At 50.3% G+C, this 21,540-nt stretch overlaps 1 protein-coding gene and 1 pseudogene across 1 annotated transcript in view; both read left to right on the forward strand.

The window, feature by feature from the left end:
- The window catches only part of SLC12A3 (solute carrier family 12 member 3), a 65,234-nt gene extending 46,642 nt beyond the window's left edge, over positions 1 to 18,592 (forward strand). Inside the window, exons 24-27 of the mRNA XM_023210398.1 lie at positions 2,803 to 2,889; positions 5,465 to 5,600; positions 7,501 to 7,568; positions 16,023 to 18,592. Of these exons, the coding sequence (XP_023066166.1) occupies positions 2,803 to 2,889; positions 5,465 to 5,600; positions 7,501 to 7,568; positions 16,023 to 16,164 (433 nt within the window). The 3' untranslated portion in view covers positions 16,165 to 18,592. The remainder of the gene's footprint in view (positions 1 to 2,802; positions 2,890 to 5,464; positions 5,601 to 7,500; positions 7,569 to 16,022) is intronic.
- On the forward strand, positions 9,709 to 9,963 carry LOC111541201 (annotated as a pseudogene).
- Positions 18,593 to 21,540: the final 2,948 nt, after the last annotated feature.

Genomic DNA, 21,540 nt, shown 5'->3' on the forward strand with positions numbered 1-21,540 from the left:
CTCCACCCTGGGTGACAGAGCAAGACTCCATCTCAAAAAAAAAAAAAAAAAAAGCATCTAATTCAGAATGTGAGTTGATTTAAACAGAAAAGGAAGTAAATAGTAAGGCAGGTGGCACACAAGTGTGGAGTTGACAGGTGTCGGCAGGTGGAATTGGGCAGCTGCTGCTTTGAGCAAGGTCAGGTGAGGTGGGAGATGGTAGGCTGGAGGTTGGCTGAAGGGTACAGACAGACGGGGCAGTTTGCCCAAAGTCATCCAATTAATTAGCCAAAGAGAAGAACCCCTGCCCGGTCGCTAGTGTCCTTTGCAACTATCCTGGCTGTGATGCCCCAGGGTCATAGTAGGAGGGGATCTCCCAGCCCGCACCACCTGGTCCTATGCCAGGATGGCCTCCCATGCTCCATTCTCTAGTCACCCGCAGGTGAATTAAGGGAAACCCAGCAATCTATTGCTTTCTCCTCACCCCCACTAAGAACTTCTCCCGGGAAAGCCCCTTTTCAGCAATGCTAAGGAAAGTGTTGCTTAGGAAAAGCAGCATTTGACTTCTCTGTGATCTCCAAAAAGTAAATAAGATACGGGATTGCTCTGCAGTCTCTGCTTCCTGTGCTGGCTGTGAATGGAAGCTGGGTTCAGTAGGTTTGGTATAGCTCAAAGCTATGGCAGCCTGGGTCAACAGCATGCCCTTGGCGGGAGGGTTGTGTAACCCTTCCTCTGCCTCCCTCTGTCCCTTGGTGGGCCACATCCTTTGCTCTCTACATAATCCTGGGGCAGATCTATGCTGCCCTTGCCTAGGCACAGCCCAGGCTTGCCAGCCTCCGCTGCTACTGTATACCAAGCAAATCTGCCCACGGCTCTGCTTTCAAAATTTCACTCCCCAAGATCAGGGACCAGCAGCGGCTTGACTGCTGGGCCCCAGCCTGGTCCTCCAGGCTTGTCTCCCATTTCTTCCTCTCTCCCACCACACTCTGTGCATCCCGGCCAGCTCCTCACTGCCCTGTTTCACCCCCTGGACCCCAATGCCTTCCCTCATTTTGACTGTTCCCCACCAACCAGTCCAGTGGTCCCTAACCAGGCTGGCACATCGGAATCACGGGGGGGCATTGCCAAAACCACGTCCTTCCCTGGGCTTCTGACTCAATGGTGGGCAAGGGGGTGGGGAAGGGCCCAGGCAGGTGTATTTTTTTGTTTGTTGGTTTTGTTTTGTTTTCTGAGATGGAGTCTCACTCTGTCACCCAGGCTGGAGTGCAGTCGTGTGATTGCAGCTCACGGCAACCTCCGCCTCCTGGGTTCAAGCGATTCTCCTGCCTCAGCCTCCCGAGTAACTGGGACTACAGGCGCCTGCCACCACACCTGGCTAATTGTTTTGTATTTTTAGTAGAGATGGGGTTTCACCGTGTCAGTCAGGATGGTCTTGATCTCCTGACCTCATGATCCGCCCACCTTGGCCTCCCAAAGTGCTGGGATTACAAGTGTGAGCCACCATGCCCTGCCAGGTGTATTGTTTTTTGTTTGTTTGTTTTGAGATGGAGTCTCGCTCTATTGCCCAGGCTGGAGTGCAATGGCACAATCTCAGCTCACTGCAACATCCGCCTCCCGAGTTCAAACAATTCTCCTACCTCAGCCTCTCAAGTATCTGGAATTTTAGGTGCATGCCACCATACCTGGCTAATTTTTGTATTTTTAGTAGAGATGGCATTTTGTCATGATGGCCAGGCTGGTCTCGAACTCCTGACCTCAGGTGATCCATCTGCCTCAGCAGGTGTGTATTCTCAGGTGTAATCTCAGCACCCAAAGTGCTTGGATTACAGGTGTGAGCCACCGCGCTCAGCAGGTATATTGTTTTGAAGGCTCCTTGGGTGATTTCAGTGTAGACCCTCCCCTGCCCCACCCGCTTTGGCCTGTAACAGTGCTACCCCTCATTCACCATCCAGCCAGACTGCCACCTCTGCGAAGTCTTCTCTGACTGCTACAAACCACAGTGGGCTTCTCCTTCCCTGTTAGATGCAAAGTCAGTGCCGTCTGTCTTGCTACTCCTGGTTCTGTACCTAGTTTCTTGTGTGTTATCTTTGCTTCCTCAGCCACTCTATAATTTCCTTTATTCAACTTTCCTATCCCTTAGACCTTTGTTACTCAAAGTGTTGTCTGTGGACCAGCAGCATTGCATCCCTGGGAGTGCGTTACAAATGCAGAATCCCAGGCCCCACGCCAGACCAGCTGAATCAGAATCAGCATGGTAACAAGATCCTCAGCAGCTGCGTAGACATGTGAAAATTTTGCGTGCGCTAGTACAGAGATGGCCACCAGATACTTGGGAAAGTCTGGTCAATTACTTTTCCATTTCACTTGTCATCATCTACCCCATTTTATGGGTATCCGTTTCCTGTCTGCCCCAAACCTATGTTCCACAAGGGCAGGCTTTAATCTGTTTTCCTCACTGCTATGTAGTCAGTAGGTGCTCAGTAAAAATTATTTGAATGAATGAATACATTTTTAAAACTCTCAGGCTGGGCATGGTGGCTCCCGCCTATAATGCCAGCACTTTGGGAGACCGAGGCAGGAGGATCACTTGAGGCCAACATGGCGAAACCCTGTCTCTACTAAAAATACAAAAATTAGCCAAGCACAGTGCACACATCTGTAATCCCAACTACTTGGGAGGCTGGGGCATGAGAATCGCTTGAACCTGGGAGGCAGAGGTTGCAGTGAACCAAGATTGCACCACTGCATTCCAGCCTGGGAGACAGAGCAAAACTCTGTCTCAAGAAAATGTGATAACAATAAACCTCTCCATGCGTCCTCCAGGATCATTTCTCTGCTGAGCAAGTTCCGACTGGGATTCCATGAAGTCCACATCCTCCCTGACATCAACCAGATCCCTCGGGCTGAGCAGTAAGTTCTGTTTTGGAGCTTCCAGGCAGAAGGGCCAGCTGTGTGCCTGGAGACCCCTCTGCCGGCTGCCCCCTTTTTCCTAAATAAGCTGGGAGCAAGGGGCTCTCCTCCAAGCCCTTCCTAGATGTGTCAGAGGGCACAACTTCTGCAGTGGCTGTGGCCGGGGCATGTTCGCTCCCTGGGGCTGAGGGGACCCTGGGCAAGGTGGCTGCAGCCCCTGACGTTGTATTAACACATTGGTGCTGGGAGTGGGGAAAAGGTGAGTGACGTGGGCAACAGCTTCCTTCCTCCTTCCACGCAAGGGCAGGAGCACAGACTTTAAGCAAACCCCGGTGTGAATTTGTAGCAATGACCAATGGTAGGTTCAGCAGGGACTGTTTGCTTTCCAAATGGTATAACTTCATCTTCTTCAAATAAGACACTTACAAACAGGATTTGCATTTTGTCAATCAGTGTGCATGAGGTTTTCCAGGACTCTCTCCTCACTAAAGTATGTCTCCTCCTGACCTGCTAGCCCTAACTTTTCTCTTACATCTCCCAGCCATAAGGATGTCCCCCATGGACAGGGAAGGAAATCAAGACAAGCAGAAAGGAGCTATGTAATAGTGATGGATACATTGGCTCCAACCATTTGTTAGGAGCTGTGCTTGGTGCTGCAGAGGCAGAGATGAGGAATCTGCAGCCCCATCCTCCAAGCATAGCTGCAGGCTGGTGCATGCCAAGGGCAGTCGCAATGCTGCAGAGACAGATCAGGGTGCCAAGGAGAGTAGGGTTGTCTCTGCTGGTGGAAAAGCAAAGTCTTGAGAAAGGCTGGCCTCGATGATCAAAAAGAGATGGGTGAGATCTTCGCCTCCTGGGTTCAAGTAATCCTTCTGTCTCAGCCTCCTGAGTAGCTGGGACTGCAGGCACATGCCACCATGCCAAGCTAATTTTTGTATTTTTAGTAGAGGTGGGGTTTCACCATGTTGGCCAGGCTGGTCTCAAACTCCTGACCTCAGGTGACCCACCTGCCTTGGCCTCCCAAAGTGCTGAGATTACAGGCGTGAGCCACCATGCCCAGCCTAGCATCTTATTTTAAAAATCCCCTCCATTGACCTTTCATCTGACTCCAGCTCCTGGACCATTTCTCTCCTTGGCACAGCCAGACTCCAAGATGTTTGCACTTTGTCAACGCCTCCTCCCCTCCCCTAATCTTCCTGCTCCCAACCCACTGCCCCTGCTGTCTGAGACCACTCTTGCCAGCATCATCAGTGACCTCCACGTTGCCACACCCACGGAGTTCGTTTCTGTCCTCTCTCTCCACCTTTCAGCTGTACTTGACAGTGATCTTTCTTAAGATCGTGCCTTCTTTTGGCTTCCAAGACACCCCCTCCGCTGGTTTCCTCCTGCATCAGGGGCCCTTCCTCCAGTTCCTCTGCTGGCTCTTCCTCCTTGACCTCACTTGCCCTTGCTGGCATCCTTAGGGTTCGGCCCTGACCCTCTTCCCTTCTCTCCCTTTACTCTGTCCCAGGTGAGCTCATCCATCCCTGTGGCTTCAGATAGCAGATGGCATCATCTGAATGCTGATCAGCCCTACATCTCTTTTATTTATTTATTTTTATTTTGAGTCAGGGTCTCACTCCATCACCCAGGTTAGAGTGCAGTAGTTCCATCTCCTGCCTCAGCCTCCTGAGTAGCTGGGATTACTGGCGTGTGCCACCACACCTGGCTAATTTTTGTATTTTTAGTAGAGACGGGGTTTCATCATGTCGGCCAGGCTGGTCTCGAACTCCTGACCTCAGGTGATCCACCTGCGTCGGCCTCCCAAAGTGCTGGGATTACAGGTGTGAGCCACCATGCCCGGCCCCAACCCTAAATCTCTGTGTTTAATGTGAATCACGTCACACAGAAGACCCCCCAGCAGCTTCTGGTCTCACTTGGAGCAGATAGGGAAGCCCTGCCTGACTAGGCCCCCACTGCTTGCCTGTCCTCACCTCCTCCCACCCTTCCCTGCACTCACCTCGCTCCAGCACACAGGCTCCTTCACTGCTCCTCATATAAGCCAAACACGCTCTGCCTCGGGGCCTCTGCACGTTCAGTTCTGTTTGCTTCAGTACCCCCTGTCCCATGCACAGCTGGCTTTGCAAGGACAGACATCCTCAGGTCCCAGAAGGGCCTTCCCCACCCGTTATTCTTTGTCCCAGTACTTGGTTGTCCCTTCATAAAGCTTCCACTTCACATTTATTTGCTACTTGCTTATTACTGTGGCTCCGTGAGGACTGGGGACACAATCTGATTTGGTCACTGTTGTGTAGGATGGAGCCTGGTACAGAATCATGCCCTGTAAATACCTGCTGGATGGTCGAGTGGGTCACAGGTCAGTGGTTGTGAGCAACCTGTGAAAGTGCAGTTGATGCCAGACGCAGCCTTCAGAGCTGAATTCAACATGGAGGCCACTTTGTAAATGGCACTGTCCGATGGGTTTCAGCCTGAAAATGGGAGCTGTGGCACCACTGCCAGCTCCCTGCAGGGACCTGGCACCCCTGGACATGGGGTTATCATCTCAGCCGGCCTCAATCCACTCTCTCGTCCCCAGCACCAAGAGGTTTGAGGACATGATTGCACCCTTCCGTCTGAATGATGGCTTCAAGGATGAGGCCACTGTCAACGAGATGCGGCGGGACTGCCCCTGGAAGATCTCAGATGAGGAGATGAGGAAGAACAGAGTCAAGGTGTGGGAGAGGGGTGGGGGTGGGAAACACAGCACATCACTGGGTCAGGGACGGGTGTCCCGCATGTCTTGAGCTCCCCCGGCCGCTCCCATCGATCCTCCACCCTGCCTTCCACTCCAGCCCCTGAGGGATCCTCAAACCACCGTCGCTCAGGCTGCTGGGTAACCTGGCTGTGGAGCTCAGTGCTATCCTCACCTGGGAGCCTGGTCCTCCTGCCCATCTTGAGTGAGCTCCGGCAGTGGGCATGACTGCCCGGAGTCCTCCTCCTTCTCCTCCCCACTTCCTCTATGCCGAGTGGAAGAGATTCCTGAGACTCACGGTGACGGCCAGGGTATAATCTGTCCTGTTAGGCCGGGCGTGGTGGCTCACCCCTATAATCCTGGCACCTTGGGAGGCCGAGGCAGGTGGATCACTTGAGGTCAGGAGTTCATGACCAGCCTGGCCAACATGGTGAGACCCCATCTCTACTAAAAATACAAAAAAAAATTAGCTGGGCATGGTGGCAGGCACTTGTAATCCCAGCTTGTTGGGAGACTGAGGCAGGAGAATCACTTGAACCTGGGAGGGAGAGGTTGCAGTGAGCCAAGATCGTGCCATTGCATTCCAGCCTGGGCAACAGAGTGAGACTTCATCTCAAAGAAAAAAAAAAAAAAAAAAGTGTCCTGTGTGCCACCACAGCTGCCTGACCTTCCCTGCTTAGTCTCTATAGACCCTATCCTTGCCACAGCTCAGAGCCCCTTCCTGGACAGCACCTTCAGAACTCTAAGGGCTAAGAGAGGGTGTGGCCTCCTCCTGTAGCTGTGCTGTGACTGTGTCAAGGTGGAGTGGGCTCTAGGAGTGCGGGCGATGGGGTCGGGGGCGGGTCCGACTTCTACCCCCAGTGTCAGTCATTCTCCACCACGAGAGATTTTACCCCCTGGGGGACATTTGGCAACCTCTGGAGACATTTTTGCTTGTCACAACTCGGGAGTGGGGTTTGCTACTGTCAGGCAGTGAGGAGAGACCTGGGATGCTGCCAAACATCCTACAATGTGCAGGACACTTCCCACAACAAGGACTTGTATGCCCCAAATAACTACAGTGCAAAGTCCAGAATCCCTTCCCCAGGTGAACTCCCTTCCCTGAGTCTCCTGGTCTCCAGGATAGGGCATCCGTCCGTGATCAGAGCCTGCGTGTCAATCATTTCTGAACAATTTGAGATAGGCCTTGGATTGGAAGGAGTCTCCCACCCCCAACCCAGTCCCACGAAAGCTTTGGGGACTTCCCTAATCTGTCAGCCCTGAGACCTTGCCCCAAAGGGCCCACGCAGCCATCTGGCTCTTTGGAAAATGCTGAATAAAACCTCGTGTCTGAAGGAGACCTTCCAATACTCTGTTACAGAAGAAGTGGGGCGACCTGTCCCTGCTCCGAGCTCCCCTGTCTTTTCTAGAGTATTTTTCGTGTACCGGGCCCTCTGCCGGCTGCTTTTCCATAGGTTGTCTCATTTGATCCTCCCCAAATTCCCCTGGAGAAGGTATCATCATACCCATTTAACAGATGAAGACAATGAAGGTCAGGAAGGCAACCTGACTTGTTCAAGATCTCTCTGCTACAAAATGTGAGAGCTGAGATCTGAACCTAGTAAGGTGTTCTTTCTTCCCTCTAACCCGCTGGTTATGGTCATAAAGTCAGGCAAGGAAAAACCATGGAAGGCTTCTTGGCGGAGGTGAGCTTAGTGCTCCATTACTCTGAGGGTCCCCTTCTTCCTGGAGGCAGGAGAGTCTATACGAATTTATGAGGCAGGAGAGTCTACAAGTAAATCGTGAATCCAGTTGAAAATGTTAACGAGGCCATGGACGTGGTGAAGGGTCCAGTGACCTCGAGGATATGGGAAGTGACCACTCGGCTTTCTCCCGCCCAGTCCCTTCGGCAGGTGAGGCTGAATGAGATTCTGCTGGATTACTCCCGAGACGCTGCTCTCATCGTCATGTAAGTAGTACCTGGCTGGTGGGAGGACCAGTCTGTCAAGAGTCAGGTGTCTCAGGTCTGGGAAGGGGCTCAGCGGGGGCACCACGGAGGACCCGAGCCTTCCCCTGTGAAGCAGAAGGGCCAAAGTTCCCATAAACATAGCCCTGGTGATTCTCAGCACGTGGCTGGGCCTGAGCCCGCCCTATACCTGAGCTCCAGCTGGCAGGGGTCGAGGGCCTCACGTGTCCCAGGCATCAGTGACCGCCCCTTGTCATTGCTTTTTCCTGTTGGCTGCCTTTTCCTACCAAATTCCACTTGGCAAAGAGGGAACCCAGCTCTTTCCAGAGGGACATTGACTCCTGGTTGTTCAGGAATCACTTGGCCCTCCTTGGCTATCGGCCATTCCCAACTGATGTTGGTTCCAAGCCTGAGCGACAGAAACAGAGGCCTACCCCAGCCCTGGCTATTCCTACTGGACCCACGTCCAGTTCTGAGCCACCCCTGGGGTGTGTTCGCCAGGGCTGAGCAAGCAGAATGTGGAATGGAAGTGACAGCTATGCACCTAAGGTCTCAGGGTAGCTCTGCTCTCTCTGTAAGAGGCCTGTAAGAAGAACATGATCAGCCAGGCGCGGTGGCTCACGCCTGTAATCCCAGCACTTTGGGAGCCTGAGGCGGGCAGATCACCTGAGGTCAGGAGGTCGAGACCAGCCTGACCAACATGGAGAAACTCTGTCTCTACTAAAAATACAAAATTAGCTGGGCATGGTTGCGTACCTGTAATCCCAGCTACTCGGGAGGCTGAGGCAGGAGAATTGCTTGAACCTGGGAGGCAGAAGTTGCTGTGAGCCAAGGTCGCACCATTTCACTCCAGCCTAGGCAACAAGAGTGAAACTCTGTCTCAAAAAAAAAAAAAAAAGAAAGAAAGAAAGAAGAAGAACATGAGCAGCCAAGCCCTCAGCTCGGGGGACAAGGGGTCTTTGCCAAAGCAAGTAACTGGCATCTCCTGCATTTCCTGGGGGCCAACCACCTGGGAATCAGACAGAAGGGATCTTTCGGCTCTGGTGGTGCAACCCACTCCCAGACCTGTCACCATCTGACCTGGACTGCAGATGCCAGGTTCTGCAGAACAGCCGAAACGTCCGTGGAACCTGTTTGTTCATGTCCTGAAGCCAGGATCAACTACACAATTTACAAGGCCTAGGACAAAACGAAAATGTGGGGCACCTTGCTCAGAAAATATTAAGAAGGTCAAGATGTGGCCTTCCCTTTCAAAGCAATCTCCCTTACATTCTCACATAGGATGTATGGAATTTGTTTTTTAAAAAATCTCATGGTGGTGGAAAGGAGGAGGGGTGGGGGTTCAACACAACCGATCATAGGTTGATCATTGATGTAGACAGATGATGACGTGGGCATGAAACTTCAGGGTATCATTTTTCAACATTCACCTGTTTGAACGTTTCCATAAATCTGCAAAATGCATCCTGCCTTGGAGAGCAACCACAAGTGCCTCATCAAGCTTGCTTTTCTCTGGTAGGAAGGTCCCCAAAAACCTGTCACCACACGTTGTTCTAGGAAGATGTGCTCAGATGGGAGGGATCCTTCAGCTCTGGTGATACAACCCATTCCCAGACTTGTCACCATCTGACCTGGACTGCAGATGCCAGGATCTAAGGATCTTAGATTCATGAGAGGAGATCTCAGAACAAGTGGTCCATTGAGGGTGATAAAAGCAACTCACACTTATGTTCCCACTACTTCTGTTGCTTGAGTACTATATAAGTTGCATGCATCCCTTACCGCTGTGTCTGCAATACCCTCTTTCAGGAGAGCACTGGCAATGTTTCTTTTAAGTAGTGTAAGTGCCCCTTTGAGAAGATCAAAACAGCAAACGGGTTCAGACTGAAAATGGCCAATGGCTTCTAGCAGATAAGTAGATAAAGCTTAAGGATATGCATCCTCCTAGGTCTCACCAAAGGCTAGCAGCTAAGCAACCAGTTTGGAGACCTGACCTGGAGGTTTCTGGACCTCCAGTCTGTCTTAAGATGTCCATGAGGGTTTTTCCTCCCTGGCTGTCTGAGGATTGACTGTCATCATGAATGAATCAGTAAGTATCCAAACTAGGAAGGTCATGACCAACTGACTACTTCAGAGGAAACAAATGGTCATCTATGTCCTTCACCCTGGGAAGGCAACAGTACGTAAGATAGAAATTCAGGACAAACTAGCCAAAATGTACAAGACCACACTGAATATCATCTATGCATTTGGATTTAGAACTAATTTTGGTGGTGGGAAAACAACTAGCTTTGGCATAATTTATGATTCCTTGGATTATGCAAAGAAAAGTAAACCCAAACATAGACTTGAAAGACATGGCCTGTGTGAGAAGAAAAAGACCTCAAAAAAGCAATGAAAGGAACGCAAGAACAGAATGAAGGAAGTTACGGGGACTGTAAAGGCCAGTGTTGGTATTGGCAAAAGGTGGGCTGGAGATTGGATCACAGCCAAAGGAGTAAAGGGGTGGCAATGACATTATCTGCGGCCATTGTGGATTTTCTACAAGAAGATTAATAAACTAAAAACTCTCATGTGAAAAAAAAGATGCCCAGGAGAATTCAAAAGGCACCAGCACCAGTTACTCTTCATTGACAGGACAGAGGTAAAATTTTTGCATTTACCAGTTAGTGGAATTTTGTCACCAGGAGAGTGGTTCAGGCAATTAGAAACGTGCTTGGGGCTGGGTGCGGTGGCTCATGCCTGTAATCCCAGTACTTTGGGAGGCCAAGGCAGGTGGATCACTTGAGGTCAGGAATTTGAGACCAGCCTGGTCAACATAGTGAAACCCCATCTCTACTAAAAATGCAAAAAATCAGCCAAGCCTGGTGGTGCACACCTGTAATCCCGGTTACTCGGGAGGCTGAGACAGGAGAATTGCTTGAACCTGGGAGGCAGAGGTTGCCGTGAGCCAAGATCATGCGACCGCACTCCAGCCTGGATGACAGAGCTAGAATCGTGCTTGGATAATACTCAAACGCTACTTCCATACACTAAAGCAGTTTTCAGGAATCATGTCTTAGAACATTCAGGCTGGTATAGCAAAATACCATAGGCTGGGCTTATCAATAACAGAAATTTATTTTTCTAGAAGCTGGGAAGTCCTAGATAAATTCAGAGTCGGAGGCAGGGCTCCTTTGCTGACTCATGGATGAGCCTTGTTGCTGTGTCCTCACTTGGTGGAAGGAGCCAGGGAGCTCTCTGGGGCCTCTTTATAAGAGCTCTAATCCTATTCATAGGTCATAGGGCTCCACTCTCAGCTCCACTCTCATAACCTCATCATCTCCCAAAGGCCCCACCTCCTAAAACCATCACCCTGGGGATATGGATTTCAACGTGTGAATTTTGGGGGGATATGAATATTCAGACTGTAGCAAATGGTTCTGACTTACAGTTTCTGTTCTTCCCAGTCACTGCCTATGTGCCAGTAGACAGTAGAGCATGCAGAATCCTTCATGATTCCTAATATCCCACGCAGTGTGCAAACCCTTCTTAGCAGATGAGTGTAAGAGCACAGAAGTGTAACAACAGACCATTGTCAGTCCGCCCCAGGACACAGTATTCCTCATGCCCTGATGTCCCTAATGTCAGTGTGTGCTTTTTTAATTTATTTTTTAAAGGATGATTGCATTTATTTCTCAGATAGTGATATAACTTTTTTTTTTTTTTTTTTTTTTGAGATAGAGTCTCACTCTGTCGCCAAGGCTGGAGTGCAGTGGTGTGATCTCAGCTCACTGCAACCTCTGCCTTCTGGGTTCAAGTGATTCTCCTGCCTCAGCCTCCCGAATACTGCCACCTTGCCCGGCTAATTTTTTGTATTTTTAGTAGAGATGGGGTTTCACTGTGTTGGCCAGGCTGATCTTGAACTGCTGACCTCAGGTGATCCACCCACCTCAGCCTCCCAAAGTGCTGGGATTACAGGCGTGAGCCACAGTGCCCGGCCGCAGATAGTAATATAATTTATAGTGTAGTCAATTGGGTTGAACTGTCACTTGCAACACTTTCTTGTGTGACTTAAGGCATTAGGAAAAAAAAAAAAAAGAATGTCAAGATGGTGACAGCGGGGCATTAGACAAACAAGGGACCCTCCTGAGCAGAAGGCCCCATGTGACTGTGCTGGTTGCACACTCAGGAGGCTGGCTCTGCCCAGAACAATGCCTCCTGGGGCTTTAGGGACATATTTTTTTTGTACAAAGAAAGTGCCCCATGTTTCCTTGGAGAACAGTGATAAGGAAAGGGGCTGGGCTTATCTGCAGACCTCTTGCCAACACCTAGCAGAGAATGTTCCTAGGGCAAGGTTGGTCCAGGGTGAGGGCTGGGTCCGAGTGCCAGACAGTGGAAATGGCTTCGTCCTGGGGCGCCTCCCCAGACTCTTCCTTGGGTATGGTGCCTGGTGGGTGTGCATGGGTGTGCCAGACCACAGCTTAGTGCCGCCTCTGTTCAGAGAGGCATGTGTGCATTTTGTCTATGCCATTAGCCCACTGTGTGGCCTTGGGTAAGACCCCATGTCTCTCTAGCCTCAGTTTCCCTAATTATAAATAGTTAACAAAAGTATTTCCAAGATTCTCTTTCATGCTAACATGCTGTGATTCTAAGTTTATTTGTCATTAAAATGAGTCAGTCTCAGCTGGGCTTAGTGGCTTATGCCTGTAATCCCAGCACTTTGGGAGGCTGAGGCTGAAGGATTGATCAAGCTCAAGAGTTGAAGACCAGCCTGTGCAACATAGTGAGACCCTGTCTGTACCAAAAAAAAAAAAAATCAGTCTCTCAGTCTCTTAAGCCATAAGATGAAGAATTTCATCCCAGGAGGTCACCATCAGTTGGAATCTCTCCCTTCCCACCCCCATCCCCACCACCGTCCCCCAAACTCACAGGGAAAACCAATCCCCACCCACCAGTCTTTGTGGGATTCACCGATACAAGTGATTATAAATCCAGTGACCCAAGAGAAGACCCCTGCCCAGGGCATCCCACCCCATGCCAGTAGCTACAGCTGTTGCCCAAAGAGGCCCCAGCTATTGAGCCAAGTCCACCAGGAGGACAGAGCAGCTGCATCTTTCCATCACTAATCTCCAACCTGGAGTCATGCCTAGTGTTTCTCTACAAGTTCAGTCAGAGGGTCTGCTTCATCAGAACTACCAGGGGACTGTGGAAAATGCAAGTTCCTCAGTGCCTTCCAGACCAGGCTCTAGGGTGCGGCCCAGAAATTCTGAGGAAGGGGAAAAAAAAATCTCCCAAGCCTCCGTGAAATGATTAGATCACATTGTCTAGCATTTGGGAGAGCGTGCTTGGGGCATTTTCTAGAGCCGGTTTGAGGTAGCACTTGGTCAACTGCTGTTCACTAATCAGTAGGCTATCAAATGGCCCCAGGTTTGAGCTCAGCTACCCCAGCACAGCTGATAAACCAGCCTCATAAAGAGCCCAACAACCTTTGACTAGCCTAGCAACATATTCCTATTGGGTCCAGATGCCTCTTTTTTTCTAAAACACTCCCTCCTCAAAGCCAAACAGCAATAATCAAAATAGTAATAATCAACATTGCATTTTATGGCTTGGGCCTCTATATGATACTCAAGGCATCAGGCCTTATGAATTTGCAAAGCCCTAATTTTAAGACAGCGTCTCACTCCGTCACCCAGGCTGGAGTGCAGTGGCAGGATCTCAGCTCACTGCAACCTCTTTGTTTTTTTGGTTTTTTGTTGTTGTTGTTGTTGTTGTTGTTGTTATTTTTGTAACCTGTGACTCGGGCCTTTTTGGTCCTATAATTTTCTTTGTTTTTGAGGCGGGGTCTTACTCTGTCACCCAGGCTAGAGAGCAGTAGTGAGATCTCAACTCACTGCAACCTCCACCTCCCGGGATTCAAACAATCCTCCTACCTCAGCCTCCCGAGTAGCTGGGACTGCAGGCACATGCCACCAGGCCTGGCTAGTTTTTTGTATCTTTTATGGAGACAGGATTTTACCATGTTGGCCCAGGCTGGTCTCCAACTCCTGAGCTCAAGCAATCTACCTGCCTTGGCCTCTCAAAATGCTGGGATTACAGGCATGAGCCACTGTGCCTGGCCTCAAAACTCTATTATAATCACCCCCTCACTCCTACTTTAGAGATGAGGAAGCAGCTTCAGAGGAGTTAAGCAGCTTGGCCAGGGTCTTGCAGACAGGAAGTGGGAATTGCATCTGGAGCTTGTGACTGTGGTTCTGATTTAAAAGTCCACCACAGAGGTGATGGGTGTTCCCCACCCCCATGATACAGGCACCATTTCTCTCGTGGCCTTTGACATTTCTGAATTCAGTCCCTGAAATCAGTTACTGCTTCCTGGATGGCATTGTCTGCCTCTTGCATAACTGCTCAGTCAGGAGAGTTTGGTCTCAGTAGTCCTATGTCCCTTTCCCCTGGAAAGTCACTAAATATTTGAACTCAGATGACTATAGCTTAATGAAATGGCCTTAGACCAACCCGCCTTCCCTAATTTTTGAGACCTTTTTTGTTTGTTTGTTTTGAGACAGTCTCACTCTGTTGCCCAGGCTGCAGTGCAGTGGCGCAATCATGCTCACCGCAGCCTCGACCTCCCAGGCTCAAATGATCCTCCCGCCTCAGCTTCCTGAGTAGCTGGGACCACAGGCGTGTGCCATCATGCCCAACTAATTTTTGTATTTTTTGTAAAGACAGGGTCTCACCATGTTGCCCAGGTTGGTCTCAAACTCCTGGGCTCAAGTGAGCCACCCGCCTCGGGCTCCCAAAGTGCTGGGGTTACAGGCGTGACCACGCCCGGCCCAGGACATTGTTTTTTAAAGGAGGGTAGGGCTTGTCCCAGGTGAAGCTTTGTGGATGGAACCTCAAGTATGACACAGCTGTTTAGGATCCCAGTTACCCTTCTCAGAGGAGGTTGGAGTCGCCGTGAGCAGAGGCTGCTGCGGAGGGAAGATGCCAAGACCTCGGTTCAAGTTCCGGCTTTGCCGCCACTGGCTTAGCTGTCGCGTGCTGGTCAGTACTAAGTGCTGATGACAGCTGCTGACCTTACGGAGCGCTCACTGTGTGCCAGGCATTGTGCTGTGCCTGCGTGTGCTTTGCTGGCTTTAGCGTCACAAACATCCTGAGAGGGAGGTTTTTGTGTTCTTGTTTTAGAGAAGAGAAACTCTGCAAAGGTCATCTGGCTGAGGAAGTGGCAAAGCCACGACTCAGATGCCAGAGCCTGGCTCTGATCCCAGCGCTCCAGCATCCTCCTCCCGCCCCAGTTCCCCCAGCTGTGAAGGGACGTGGTGCTGCGGGCCCTGCCCGTTCCCCAGGGGGATGTACTTGGGGAAAACAGACATTCAAGTGAGTCGCACAGAAGGTGCTGGTGCCCCGACTTCACGTGGCACCAGCTGGACCTGGGAGACCCTGCTGGAGCTCAGAGACCCTCCTGAAGCCCAGAGCTGGGCAGCTGTGGCCATCCCAATGCATTTTTGGAATTCTCCAGATAGTAGAAAAGTCACTTCCTGAAATAGTTGGAAGACATGGCTGAACAGCATTCCCAGGGCATCTTTTTATTCACGCAGCTTTGCACAGTTAAGAGAAGGGGCCTCCCCATAGGCAGTGGTGGAGTCTTGCTCCCAGGGCCTCCTGCACAGGGCAGGAGGCAGGACCAGAACACTGAGCTGGACAATGAATGAACAGGAACATATCACATTGCTGTGGCCACAGGCTGGCACAGGGCTGAAGAGGCAAGCCTGGCATGAAGCGGGTGGCCCGATGGGGAAGGGTCGCCCACTTAACAAATATATAACTGAGCCCGACTGTATCAGACTGTGTTCTGGGCACTGGGAGAAGGGGGGTGAACAAGACAGATCCGGCCTGCTTGTGAGCGAACATTCTAACGTGGAGGGACAAGCACATAAATCAGAAGATGCTGTTGGGACTGTGGAGGGCTCTGAAGACAGTAAAGTGGGGTGATGTGAGGAAGAGGCGTGGGCGGCCTGCCCTGGAGAAGTGACCAGGGAAGGAGGTGGGTGAACTTGCCTGACTCAAAGGAAGTGACCAGGTGCAGAGCTGGGGCCGCTCTTTTCCTGCTGGGTGGGGAGAACGTCAAGTGCAAAGGTTGGAGGCAGAAGTGAGCTTGGCGTTTTTTTAGGAATGGAAAGAAAGCCACAGGGCATCAGGGGTGAGCAAGGCGAGGGTAGGAGGAGGTGAAGCCGTGGGCTTGGTGAGGACTAGATCCCATGGGGCTTGTGGACCATGGCTTTGTTTGGAAACGCTTCACGGCAGAAGGTCCATTCTGGGTCATGTTTGTGCGGAAAGTTGGGAGGTCATTCTTAGGGTGGGTGGAAGGAGCTCTGAGGGACAGTAAACAGACTCGCTGTTCTGAAAACAAACCAGGAGCTTGGCGTGTGGAGAGGCCCCGTGGTAATCACTCCTCTGCCGCTTTTTCATGCTTTGCAGCACTTTGCCCATAGGGAGGAAGGGGGAGTGCCCCAGCTCTCTGTACATGGCCTGGCTGGAGACCCTGTCCCAGGACCTCAGACCTCCAGTCATCCTGATCCGAGGAAACCAGGAAAACGTGCTCACCTTTTACTGCCAGTAACTCCAGGCTTGGCCATCCCTGTCCACGGCTCTGGATGCGTGAGATGAGTTGGAACTCGGCTGCCTCCAGTCCACAGGGATGAGACTCATGCTCTGTTGCACTTTAAGTGGCAGCATCTGATGATCTCACCAAAAAAGATGGCAGATTTCCAAATCTGGCCGGACTCCGCTTCCATGGGGCACATTGTCTGGGTCTTGATTTTATGGGCTAGAGAAATAGCAGATGGAGCTGCAAGGAAAACTCTCTAAAGGATCCTATTCCTTTTAAACGCTTTCTTTTGATTTTGATGACCATTAATTAAGAGTTCAGTCTTTGATTTGTATGCAAATTGGAGTCCGAATGCTGAGTGTGAATCTTGACAGTTTCTACAGACCTTTCTGGGTGAAAGTTCCTAAACCATGCCCTGCTTCCTCCAGTAGGAGAACGGCAGCCCCACCTGTAGGACCTACAGGTTCTCTAAGGAATGCAGGGCTCTCTCTGAGCCTCCACAGCCAGGCAATCTTTTTTTTTTTTTTTTTTTTTTGAGATGGAGTTTTTTTTCTCTTGTTGCCCAGGCTGGGGTATAATGGCACGATCTCAGGTCACTGCAACCTCCGCCTCCTGGGTTCAAGCATTTCTTCTGCCTCAGCCTCCCGAGTAGCTGGGATTACAGGCACCTGCCACCATGCCCAGCTAATCTTTGTATTTTTAGTAGAGACGAGGTTTCACCATGTTGACCAGGCTGGTCTCAAACTCCTGACCTCAGGTGATCCACCCGCCTCGGTCTCCCAAAGTGCTGGGGTTACAGGCCTGAGCCACTGTGCCCGGCCCAGGCAAATTTCTTGAGCCACTTCTCACTCCCATCACCTTCAATAATGGGTCTTTGATGTCTTCATTAGTTCTTTAGATGAGGGACTTTTTGAACTTTTTTGGTTGCAACTCACAGTAAGAAATATATTTCACACTGAGACTTGCAACGCACACACACAGAAACGACGAAAACAAAAATGTCACAAAACAATACTTACCCTTCCCTGGGGGACGTCCTCCAGTATGTTCTGTTCTATTTATTTTTCACTGTTGGCTGCAATCCAATAAAATGACTTTGGGATCCACTCATGGGTAGGAAGCCACACATTTGAAAGGCATGGCCACCTTTCTGTGGTGCCCTGCATTTGTCCACACACAGGGAGTCCGGCTGAGCTGGGTGTCATTGCCATTTTCCCAGCTCATCTTACGGGCAAGAAAATCGGATTGACAGAGCACATGAGGAGGGGTATTGATGGCAGGAGAGTCAAAACAGAGTTTTAAAGAAGGGGCAAGGTTGAAGGAGTCTAGTGGTAAGATTTCAGGCATGGTTAAGAACAGAGGGCAAGGATGTCAAGAATGAGGACATGCAGAGGGGTGTAGAGATGGCAAGGTTGGCAAGGATTAGAAAGGCAGAAGCAGGTCCAAGCCAGCCCAAGACCAGGTGAAAGGAGAGGGGAGGAGGAGCCACCTGCAAGAGATGGAAAGAGCAGGCAGTAGAGGGGGCTGGCAGGGAGGGGCTGTTAAGAGTGGGGTTGGAGGTGGGAGAGAAGCTGGGACAAGGGAGATGGAGAAAGGACCTATACCTGGCTCACAGAAGGCATTCAGGTCATGACACATTGAACACCCCCAGTGTTTGAGCCCCCACAGCTAGGGTACAAGAGCACTGGTATCGAATGCCAGTGGGTGAGGCCAAGCGAAAGGGTATTTGCAGCTCTAGACATAACCAAGAAACATAAAGGTGAGTTGTTTGCTGGTACGACTGCCTGTGCCTTCTTCCAATGGCTCTGGGGTGGCTGAAGGAACAGACACTTCTGGGTTTTGTCAGCTTCCTCCAAGACTGCTGCAGTGCCTACACTTTAGACTTCAGAAGACTAAAGATCTCCAGAATTTAGAAGGAGATCTGGAGTCTCCTTTTTGGAGTTACAACCCAAAGGATGTTAGCATTTCTCAGGTCATCAGACTGCAAAGCCCAGAAGGCTTGGGCCTCCCAGGCTGTTCTAAAGCCCCACTGTCTGACTGCCTTAGGGCCTGCTGCGAGGGACTGGGGCCTGGTCAAGCTGACTGGGAACAGCTCTCCTGCTCCGAGGGACCTGGAGGATGGGCCTGCCTCCGAGCCATTGAGCTGGACACTGGGACAATTCTTAACTCCAGATAAGGGGAAGCATCCCTTAGGGAATGCTGGCCTTTCTAGAGCCACATGGAAAACAATTTTCTGGTTCTTCAAACCTCAAGGAGTCCTTGGTCCAAAAAACAGAATGTTTTGGCTTTGGGTGTCAAAAAAAAAAAAAAAAAATTCATGATGTCAGAAATAGTATGTTTTTAACAATAATAATAGCTTTACTAAAAAAAAAAAAAAGCTTTAACAGCGAGGCCATAAACAATGAAATGAATAAAAACTATGGTCACTCAGTCAACGGAACTTACTTGTTTTGGAACACACTGTTTTTCAGCTCTGCTGAGTGTTTTGAAAAAAATTAACTATTGTTTTTCCAACCCTGGATTGAACTTTTCTCGGAGCCCCTACTGGTTCTGCAGGTCATAGTGCCAGATTTCGACATAAATATTTATAGGAGTCATTTATTTTCCCTTTGATTCTCTTCCATGCATTTGCAGACTCACGGGAACCGTTTTTGTCAGCCTTTATCAAAGTCTCCCAGCATTTCCCATCTTGCCTGACACAGAGAGGTAACAGGTTGAGTGGAAGGAGCCATGGCAAGGCCACCAGGAGACTGGGATTTGAGTTTCAGTGTCTCCCCAAAACTGGCTGTGTGACCTCAGATATGCCCCTTCACCTCTCTGGGAGCCCTCCAGTCGATGAAATGAAAGAATTGGACCAGAACAGGTGTCCCCAGCCAGCTGACCTGACAGTGACTGCTGTTTGGCCCAGGAGTGGTTGACAAAAATTGCGGCTGCATCAGGAGGTGGGGGTTAAGGGGAAGGGGTACACATTCCTTGGTCACCCCCAACCCACTACCCTTCCCAGCCCACCACTTCCTACTCCCCTGTGGTGTGAGCCTTTGGATCCAAGGATTTTGAGTTTCTCTAGATCATTATTTGGCCTATTAGGGTAAGAGATATAGGGTCACACTGCCTCTCTGTCCCTGCCTTTGGATGACAAAATGCTTCGCATTTAGGAGTTTGTGCAGTAGGAAGTACTATCCATGAAGCCTTCCCTTCCTCTGTGCTGGCAGAGGAGGGAACCATCAGGGTCAGGGCCAGCCTCAGCCCCAGCGGCCGCCCCAGCAGGGGCTCCTCCCATCTCTCCCCTGGGATCCACTGCCCAGTTAGCTCCCAGTTTTGCCCTCTGCATTTCAGCCTCCAGATTTAGTATCCTCCCTCAGTGCCTGCCCAGACTTGCTATGGCTTTGAAGTAATTACAGTACCACCTATTTTTCACCCAATGGGCTCTCTGGGCTCTGCTTACCCAGGCAAAAAGCTGTGGGCCGCCTTAGCACATGGAGAGTCCCAGTGCAGATGAATTTCCTTCTAAACCCCTGCCTGGACTGTCCAGAGTGGTGAGGGGCAGGAGGGATTCACAGGGATGAGACCAGCTGGAATGTTCCAGAAGAACCGCCTGGCTGGGAGGCCTTCAGGCACATGCAAAGCAGCCAGGTTTGGTTCATAGCTGTGTACAGCTCAGGATGTCAGGGAAAAAATGCTGCCAACTCCAAGAATGTTCACAGAAATGGGGCGCAGGAAAGCCCAGCCACCAGCTTCATTGGTAATTTCCCACTTGAAGTGAGGTTTCATCCTGTGACCGAAAGCAAAAGTACAACATACGCACCCACTTCCTAAAAGGGAGCCATCACAAATACAGTTCTATAAATACTCTGAGAAGAACCACCTGGCTGGGAGGCCAGAGAGCAAAATGTCTGATAGATGAAAGACAGTAGCAAGGAAGGACAAGTGATTTTATTCTAACTCATAAAAGTTACAAATAAAACATTCTACGTTTGCAAAGGAGGGAGCAAACACATAAGGTCAAGGGTATTAGGAAAGTCTTTATAGGGAACATGGTGTACAAAAGGGGTACACATTCCTTAGTCACCCCCAACCCACTGCTCTTCCCAGCCCACCACTTCCTACTCCCCTGTGGTGTGAGCCTTTGGATCCAAGGATTTCGAGTTTCTCTAGATCATTTTTTTGGCCTAATAGGTTCCAGAGATTGGTGGGATTCAATAGAAAGACAGGAATGAGAGCTGGGGTGGGAAGAAGGCTTTCCGGGCAGCAGGGGTAGCTTGAGCAAAAGACAGAGGAAGGATTGCCCTGGGCATGTTTGGAGAACGAGAAACAAGCCAGTTTTCCTGGAGTGTGAGAGAAGTGTGCATAGGAAAGTAAGACTGGGCCGGGCGCGGTGGCCCATGCCTGTAATCCCAACACTGTGGGAGGCCAAGGCAGGGTGATCACCTGAGCCTATGAGTTTGAGACCATCCTGGGCAACATGATGAAACCCTATCTTTACAAAAAAAAAAAAAAAAAAAAAAATTAGCTGGATGTGGTGGTGCGCACCTGTGGCTTCAGCTACTCCAGAGGCTGAAGTGGGAGGATCGCTTGAACCTGGGAGGTTGAGGCTGCAGTGCTGTAATTGTGCCACTGCTCTCCAACCTGGGTGACAGAGCAAGACTCTATCTTAAATAAATAAATAAATAAATAAATAAATAAATAAATAAATGAAAGAGGAGGAGAAGTAGCAGTCATGTAATATGAAGGGCAGAGTAACAGGCTTAATGCTGAAGGGAAAGAGCAAGCAAATTGATTTGAGTTTGGTACTTTAAGTGTGAGAATGCCCAGGTGGTCAGACCTGTGGTCCGGGAGCCTGGGAAGAGCTCAAGGTGTTCCCTGTTAGCCTGCAGCTCTTTGAGAGCAGTGACCGTAAACAGATTTGGGAGTCATGGTCATGGTCAGTGACATGGAAATCATAGCTTGGGTGAGATCAAGAGAGAAAGTACAAAGAAAGAACAGGGCTAGACCTTGGGAAGGGCTATATTTAGGAGGCAGAGTGAAGAAGGGTCAGTGGTGAGGCAGACTTGAAAAGAGCATTGGAGGGACAGGAAGAAAACTCAGATCACCGAGGAGGAACCAGAGAAGGGGATGAAAGAAGCTCAGAGTCGACCATGTAGTACCTGTCTGCAAAGGGGCTGGAGCCACTGAAGGTGCTGTTGAATTTGGGGTTGTAGCATCACTGGGAGCCTTGCAGGGAATAATTAGGTAAAGCGGCAGGTCAAGGGCCAGGGATTGAGGAATGAATTTGTAGACAGGAAAAGTAAACAGCAGCCCTGCTTAGAGACTTCATACTTGAGTAAGTCAGCAATGGAGATATTGAGGGAAATAGAGTGGAAACCCGAGGGAATAGGAGACTCAAGGAAA

Source organism: Piliocolobus tephrosceles, chromosome 17 (assembly GCF_002776525.5).
Source record: "Piliocolobus tephrosceles isolate RC106 chromosome 17, ASM277652v3, whole genome shotgun sequence".
Classification (NCBI taxonomy): domain Eukaryota; kingdom Metazoa; phylum Chordata; class Mammalia; order Primates; family Cercopithecidae; genus Piliocolobus; species Piliocolobus tephrosceles.